The sequence below is a fragment of the Lineus longissimus genome, chromosome 14 (genome assembly GCF_910592395.1).
Source record: "Lineus longissimus chromosome 14, tnLinLong1.2, whole genome shotgun sequence".
Lineage (NCBI taxonomy): Eukaryota > Metazoa > Nemertea > Pilidiophora > Heteronemertea > Lineidae > Lineus > Lineus longissimus.
In genome coordinates, this window is record NC_088321.1 from 2,227,195 (window position 1) to 2,235,647 (window position 8,453).

Below are 8,453 nucleotides of genomic sequence, written 5' to 3' on the forward strand. Positions count from 1 at the left end.
CCCTCTATAGTAGGAACAGTGATTTTGGCCCTTCGAGTAGACAGGTAGTTTCTGTACAATTTGACCTCTGTAATTAGGAAAATGTGACCCGCTCTACCAAAACTAGGCGCTTGTCGCATCTGAACTTGACAGGTTGATACGGACTTGTTGTTCATTTCCCTATTGTAGACCTTTTGTGAAATGTGACCAAATCAGTTTGTAATAGATTTCACAAAAGGTCTACAATAGGGAAATGAACAACAAGTCCGTATCAACCTGTCGAGTTCAGATGCGACAAGCGCCTAGTTTTGGTGGAGCGAGTCACAAATAAGGACAGCACTTGTCAATACCAAGGACGTCCGTAATAGAGAGGGTCGACTGTACGCATAATTTTGGATCAAATTTGTTTTTAAAATTGATAAGGTTCGTGGCTAACCCTTATCAAAACCTCCCTTCGAAGCATTCGTCAGGGATTCTGCAATCAAGCATAAAGGGATACAAATACAGGCCCTACTATACATGCTTCCCGAAATTGGTGGCTTGCATTGGAACTAACTTTTTCCCCCTTGTCCGTCATTAAAGGCATTCAAGTGAGTTGATCAACCATGACTATCTCCTTTGTCCCTCCACCATAAGGCCTAGTTTCCCCTTATGACATCACTATTTCGGACACTCAGCGTCCCATTTCTGGAAAGGTGTATACAGTGTTGGAGACAATAGCAAGGCCCATGATGATGAGAGACAGCAGTCTCATTTCACTGGCATGTAAACTTCAGTGGACTGCAGAACTTTTTGGAATGCATCCTAGGGCCAGTGCCAGTACCAGCGCAGGGTTTCCGCCAGGATTAAATTTGAGGTGGAAAAAAAAAAAAATTTCTAAAGATTTTTTTTTCTTAAAAAGGGTATATGACCCCTCCTGAGACGTTTTTTGGCCCTAAAACCGCTACAATTGGCTCCCAAATGCTCTTATTTTACATATCAAATCATGAAAATTACTCATTTGACAGTAAAACAAACTTCAGTGCTCAAAATTAAGGGGGGATATCCCCCCCTTGAAATATTTCAGGGGGGATGAATCCCCCCCATCCCCCCTCTGGCAGAAATCCTGCCAGGCATTGAACCAACCCAGTGGACACTGATAATTATGACAAATCTTACAGTTGTTGAAACATGTAATTATTTGGATTAAACCCCGTGTTACCCATATCAACATAACTAGGTAAAGCTTTATTGCTCTCGACCACACCCCTCTCCTCATAAAGCGGTACATGAGCACTCTCATGCCTGGCAATATTTTTACTGTAGTCGGCGGGCCCCTCGACCTTGCTGTAATCAGCTGGTGCGTGCGTCAACTCATGACGCATCATATCCCCCTTGACGTTGAAACGTTTCCCACAATGCCTGCACTGGTACGGTTTCTCACCGGTGTGCGTCCGTTCGTGTTTGATCCGGTTGCTGATGTTTGTAAACGTCCGCGTGCAGTATCGACATTTATAGGGACGCTCCCCGCTATGCGTGCGGCGGTGAATCGTAAGATGACTGCTATATGTAAACGCCTTACCGCACAGTTCGCACGCAAACGGTTTAATTCCCGAATGAATACGCTCGTGCTCGACGACACTCTGACACCGCGCGAATCCCTTCCCGCAGACCTGACATATGTACGGTTTGTCACCGGTGTGGCACCGCGCATGCTCGATCAAGAGTTGATTCCGCGAAAAACTTTTCGGACAATAGTCGCATTTGAACGGCTTGTTGACGACGTGCGTGTCTTTGTGTTTGACAAGATCGCCGCCGCGTGCAAACGTTTTCGAACACACGTCGCATTTGTACGGTTTTTCGCCAGTGTGCGTGCGTTCATGAATCACCAAGTTGCTCTGTTGACTGAACTCCTTCCCGCACGATTCAACCGGACATTTGTACGGCTTGTCACCGGAATGGATCCGCTCGTGAATACCAAGCGCGCCGCTTGCCTTGAAGCCTTTCCCGCACACCTGACAGACGTACGGTTTCAGACCGGTATGAATCCGCTCGTGAATCGCCAGGTAGCACTTATAAACGAAACCCTTCCCGCAAATATCGCACGAGAATTTCTTCCCCTCGGTATGAATCGCCCGATGGACCCGCAGACTCTTTATATGCGAGTACGCCTTCCCGCACAGCTCGCAGACGTACTGCTTCCGTTTGCCATGAATCAGCTGATGCTGACGGAAGTTGCGCCGATCGTTGAAGCGTTTCTTACACGTCTCGCACTCGTATTTTTTCTCGTCCGGATGCGCGGTTTTTTCGTGCGCCCGCATGTGCTGTATTTTCACAAACCCGACGCAACAGTACGGACATCGATACGGCATTTCGCCATGGTGCAAATGTTTGTGCGACTGCAGACTCCCCTTTGACGCATACCGTTTCCCGCAATGACACTGAAATGATTCGACCTCCGCACGCGGTTTCGAAGGCCTATGCACCCGCATGTGCTTCGTTAACCCCTTCTTCCAGGGGAACACATCCCCACATGTGTCGCACTTCCAAATCCTTTTCTCAACTTTCGTCTTCTTCCCCACTTTGGGCGACGGTTCTGCCTCCACTTCATCAATTTCCGTCTCCTCATCGCTACCGTCACTGTCATCTTTTTCCGATGCTTCCGTTGCCGTGGCAACCTGTTCCTCATCCACGAAAGGACAGACATGCTTTTTCAACTGGATACTTAAACTAAATGCCTTGTCACACTTTTGGCAGTGATAATTTTTCTTGGCCGAACGGTTGCGACGTGCTTTTGTCAAATCCACAGCCTCTCCCTCAGAATCCACTTTGAGATTATCACTGGACGTCTTTGAAGACATAGCCTTTCCTTGTGTCAGCATTTTTCGTCTTTTTACAGCGGGTTTTTTGACCGTGACAGGTTTGCTATCAGGGAAAACTGTCGCACCAGTAGCGACGGAACCAGATTGACCCTGCATCGGGCCGTAAACATCAAATAACACATCAGAGATTTTCTCCGTGATGGCCGCCTGGCCTCGGTTTAGGAAATCTTCCGTCACGCCCGATAGCGCACTCGATATCTTCTCGGACAAGAAACGTATCATTTGGCTGGAGTCGCTTCCAAGGAAATCAGCCGCACTGCTAGAGGGAGCCACGGCTGATGACGACGTGGCTTCAGACGCCTTTTGGTTGGTGTGATTGCGAGCTTCTCGGTCCAACCACTGCGGAAGTGGGAAGGGTGGTCGGTGGGAAGCCGGAGCTAAAAAATAAGATTATAAATGACAGACAAAATCTTAAGATCTTATACAGTAGCACCTCTCTATTAAGGACACCCTCGGGACTGACAAGTGCTGTCCTTAATAGAGAGGTGTCCTGATTAGAGAGGTCAAATTGAATGGAAATAACCAATTTGGGACCAAAACTAGTGTCCTTAATAGAGCGGGTGTCCATTATAGAGAGGTGTCTGCTAAGAGAGGTTCTACTGTATACAGTGGAACGTCTGTTAGCGGACACCTATATGCGATGTGAATTATTGGAATGGTCAATGGCATGACGTCATATGATCATCACGTCATGACCCAGAACGCATTCAGATTTTGAGTTTTAATTGCTTAAGGATTTTGAGGTCTAGCCAAAATGGTGCTCCTATGGCCAACCCTTGAAACTGCAGATATGATAACACTTCCCTCTATTCCGAATGCGGCTATTGATTCCGTATCTCTCACAATTTGATTAACTCACCTGGTTCAGTTTTTACATTATTTTCAGATGGCACCGTGTCAGAAGCTTCCACATCAGTTTCTGAATCTGAATTCTCCTGAAATATAACGTTGATAAAACTTCAGAGAACATCAAACCCAAGCAGTGTACTCCAACTACAGTAGAACCTCTCTATTAAGGACATCCTCGGGACTGACAAGTGCTGTCCTTAATAGAGAGGTGTCCTGATTAGAGAGGTCAAATTGAATAGAAACAACCAATTTGGTACCAAACCTAGTGTCCTTTATACAGAGGTTGTCCCTAATAGAGAGGTTGTCCTTAATAGAGAGGTGTCCGCTAAGGGAGGTCCCACTATGGGATCTTACCATAAAGTCAAAATATTCTAACACCTAGTCAAAATATGGTAATGATTTTGTCTTTTGCTCAAGATTTGGAGTTAAAAAGTTAATTGAAACAAACCTTACCAAGCGCTCTATTTCATCAAAAGTGACGCTGAAATGTACAGGTTCTTGCACCCTTCAATTACATGTATTGTAAGTTTCAAAATTACCGTTTCCAATTCCTCTAGCTTAACCTTGTCCCCATGCAGAGGATCTTCAACCTGGATCTTCAGCAAGCCCGTCCCAACGTTTGGCGCATCCTCGTCGTTCTCCACCAACTCATTCCCGTCCGTTCCAGAAATAGTTTGAACGCCGTCCCGGCAACCGAGTCCATCACAAGAAGACGTAGACATAGCACCATTGTTTAAAGCTTCATTCCGATTTATTGTCTGCAGATTTGAAACCTCCGAATAGACACTTTCATCGTTCTCCATTTTCATGCTGGGTGAAGTCTTCCCAGCAACACCACCTGTTTCTCGGGCGTATTGAAGTTGGTCTTCATTTTCAAATTGCCAGTTTTTTAACGACTTGGAACCTAAGCCATTATTCTCCAGCAGTACTTTCCCACGGGAAATACTGTCGTCATAAAACGCTTCGCCATGATTTACACTGTTCATCATCACTGTCCCATTTTTATCACAAACATTTTGTGATATATCGCAATCTCTCAGCCCTAGGCGAGTCTTTTTGTTACCAGAGTCAGAATGAGAGACATTGTTGTATTCTCTCGGGAATACACCACCATGAAAATTTTTTTCTGAACAAGTTTCATTCTCCTCATCCGAGCTAAGCTCGCTATTTTCTGACCCTGCCTCACTCCAAGCTAGTTCCATGGGGCCAACCTTCCCAGCCGATGATGCATCCTCCATAATCAAGTTTGACAGTTTGTGAAGATGCCTGCAGTTTTTTTTCTTTCTGCGAAATCCACATCAGTTCTTTCAGTCACTATAGTGTGACACTGACAATACAAGTCCGTGACAGAGTCAGTGACCAGCATATAATATTGATGGCTTTCAAAGGCCGGCCGGATATCTACTCCTTTAAACTCAAGATCAAGAGACAAAGGGCCGAGCCCAAAGGGTAAGCCATGCTGAACTGCATCTCAAATCAACTGCACGACATGAGAAGAGTCATGACTTCCAAATTTTTAAAAACATTCTTGTCTTCTTTTAAACTAAACAGCGTTTAACTTGCAATTTTGGCAAATATTTGGTCTGACCAAAAGTTGAATTTTCTTCTATACTCAATACTTTGAGTATAACAGACACCCAATCTTCGCAAAATCGATGGAAATAAAGCAATTCGTTTGCAAATTTGTTTTTTTCAGAAAAAGGATAAATTTTCTAAAGTCGAGATAGCTACTACACTAACGTACTAAAAGTTTACCTCGACTAAGAAATAGTTTGTGTACATTTTGATGTGCATTGATTGTACAGAAGCGATATAGGTGGCACTACACAGTGGGGACGGGGTTTGTTTTGTCCCCCCCCCCAAGTCAATTATGTCAATTATGCTCGTCCAAATTCTAGGCCATATAGCGAAAAAATAGCCCAGATGACCCAGTGTTTTCACATCAAATAAAGAAACTAGATGCATTTGGCTATCTGCCGGTGGTAATGGCATTCCCAAATCATTCATTTTGAACCGATTGAGGCCCGTTTGAAGATCGCACTCATGCCATTTCTTGGTCAACTATTTACCAGTGGTGTCAAAGGTGGCGCCACCTATCGGTGTACTTATGAATTAAATGCAAATGAAAATGCTGCAGACTTCTTCTTTGGATTCATATGAACCTAGAAATGTATGGATTATGGTGCCTATGATGTATGATTAGGCCTCAGCAGGAACTGAAAAACTACCTCGTGTCGGTTGCGCGGGGCCTATTTGACGCTGCCCTTGACACCGTCCTCCGCACTGTGTAGTGCCACCATATGCAAACAAGCTGAAAACGAGGTTAGTGTTAGTACTCCTTCGAAGTAGCCATTCTCGAAACGTTGCCGGTGCGTATACGGAGCGCGAAGATTTCCATTGTTGCAGTCGAGAACTTTTCTCATATTAATCGACCATCATCTGCATATCTATTGACTTTTATCGAAAATCTTCTGATCCTCCTTAAAGAGGACGTCTTGAAGATGTCGATCGGTGTTCCAATTAAGGTTCTGCACGAAGCAGAAGGTCATGTTGTGACCTGCGAAACCACAGCCGGCGAAGTGTATAGAGGAAAACTCGTCGAAGCCGAAGACAACATGAATTGTCAGATGTCTAACATAACCGTGACCCTACGTAATGGCCAAGTCGAGCAGTTGGAGAATGTTTACATCAGAGGGAGCAAAATCAGGTTCTTGATTTTGCCGGACATGTTGAAAAATGCCCCAATGTTTCGTAAGGTCCAAGGCAAGGGTGGTGGTGCCGGCCGTGGAAAATCAGCCATCCTCCGTGCGCAGGCTGCAGCGCGAGGTCGCGGAAGAGGACGAGGTGGAGATCGGGGTGGCGATCGTGGTGGTTATCGAGGAGGTCGCGGTGGACGCAACTAGACATTGTGTCCAGCACGATAACTTTGTTTTGGACTTCGTTAACATCTTCATACGATTTCAACCCTGACCTGAAAACTTGCTGCATCGAAATCGAGGAACTTTTTTAACGCAACACGAGGAGCTGAGAACTGCGGTAGATGCTTCGTTGGCATTTCTTACTAAGTTTATAAATGTAATTCGCGACGATCGTTTTGGCAGCTTTTTTGATCAATGTAACGAACATTCAGCTTCTCGAGATATTTCTGTCGACCGAATCATCGCCTGTGTTGATGTGAAGTGACGGCACATCACAGACTTCCTCTCTTTCGAGTAAAAAAAAACTTTGATCAGCTGATTGTCAAGTTCGCAGCAACTTTTTACTGAGTGAAGCCAAGTTCATGGATATGGAGACATTTCATTTTATTCGACAACAGTCAAGCAGCAGTCAAAGTCGTGAATCGTCAAAAAACTTTCCTGAAGTTAAAGGTCATGTTAAATCAAGAACCGAACTTGAAATAGTCGCTAGTTGACATCTTTTCAGGTGGCGGTGGCTGTTCAGAGCCAAAACTTAGCTCAAATATAGGCACAACATCCAAAATAACATTTAACATGTGACTGCGTGTTTTTTAGACCACATTCGAGAGTCGGCCAGCGGGTAATAAATGCATGTACCCTCGTAGCCCCAACTAATTGACGAATTAGAAGAAGTTTGTTTTGGCGTTGACCAGTCATACGTTTCACCTTGAACAAAGGAACGCCGTGTCTCTAGGCATTGTCCGAAGTCGGCTTAGGCCTTCTGACATGTTCTGAGTGTGCGCATTTGCTGAAATTGTCTATTTTGCATTTTAGGAACGAGTTTACAATCCCCGATCACACCCCAAAAAAAGGTCATCGGTTAACTGACGAAGCACCACTGTTCAATGGATTTATAGTTGAATGCGATCAAACTGCGTCATTTCCGATCGGGGATTGTAAATTTTAACCGCATTTTATGTTGCCCACTGGCCGACGTTCGATTGTTGTGGTCTATTGTTTGTGTCATCAGATTTGTTGTGGCTGTCAACAGCTTCCTCCGACTGATTCAAAGTTATCTCTTTTACATTTTAGTGTCCTGAATTTCACTGCCAGTGATTGTGTAGAGCTGAAGTTGTCAATCAATGACAGGGTGTACAAAAAAAAAACGATGTTTCATTTCGTTTTTTAAATTCAATGAAATTTTATGTCGACGGCAAATTTGTTTATAAAGAAAGTGTGTTCGATCGTAGCAATTGAAACATAAAAATGAAAAGTTGTGGCTGAAAAGTTTGGAGCTGGGCAGATGATTTTAGAGCTTTTGCTCAATTATATCTCACTCAGTACTGTAGAACCATTCTGACTTGCTGTTTGTTGTCTTTTCTCAAGGGGGCTGGTGGAAACGCATTGCACAAATTTCAAAGGGGTACGCCGTGCGTGATTACTTGGTGCAGTCAAATCTTAATCATGTTCAGATGCCTGTAACCCACTTGCCTACCTTAAGGCCATGGGAATGATTAATCCTGTTTACCGTCCGAGAGATTTAAAAAGATGATGAGGCTTTTTTTCATTTTTCATTATTCATTATCGGTTTACAGTCGGATTTACTGGTCAAAACACGCGATTCAGCAAGTTCCAGTAAATGGAAGTCAGGTCGGTCATCAACATGAGGCATTGTAAAAATGTCATTATTATGATGAAGAGCCTACCCTGCCAAGTTTTTATTGTGTTTTTCAATCATTTAAGGTAAAGATGAACCACTGGAAAGATAAAAAAATGATGACAACAATAAAATAAATAGATCTTTTTTAAAATAATGAAAATATTTCATGTTTGCTCAGAAACCATGCGGGAGGTGGACGGTAAACAG

The 8,453-nt window shown here is 44.1% G+C and overlaps 2 protein-coding genes across 2 annotated transcripts; one reads left to right on the forward strand and one right to left on the reverse strand.

Annotated features, from left to right (window-relative positions):
• Positions 1-870: 870 nt before the first annotated feature.
• LOC135498812 (zinc finger protein 234-like) lies at positions 871-5,405 on the reverse strand. Its single transcript, XM_064789273.1, has 3 exons — positions 4,229-5,405; positions 3,700-3,775; positions 871-3,217 (listed from the first exon to the last, which is right to left on the reverse strand). Exons 1-3 carry the CDS (start codon positions 4,925-4,927, stop codon positions 1,134-1,136), a joined length of 2,859 nt encoding a protein of 952 aa, XP_064645343.1. The 5' UTR covers positions 4,928-5,405; the 3' UTR covers positions 871-1,133.
• A 785-nt stretch (positions 5,406-6,190) lies between these two features.
• LOC135499186 (small nuclear ribonucleoprotein Sm D3-like) lies at positions 6,191-6,592 on the forward strand. The gene has a single exon (XM_064789851.1). The coding sequence runs from the start codon at positions 6,191-6,193 to the stop codon at positions 6,590-6,592; it is 402 nt and encodes a 133-aa protein (XP_064645921.1).
• The last annotated feature ends 1,861 nt before the right edge of the window (positions 6,593-8,453 follow it).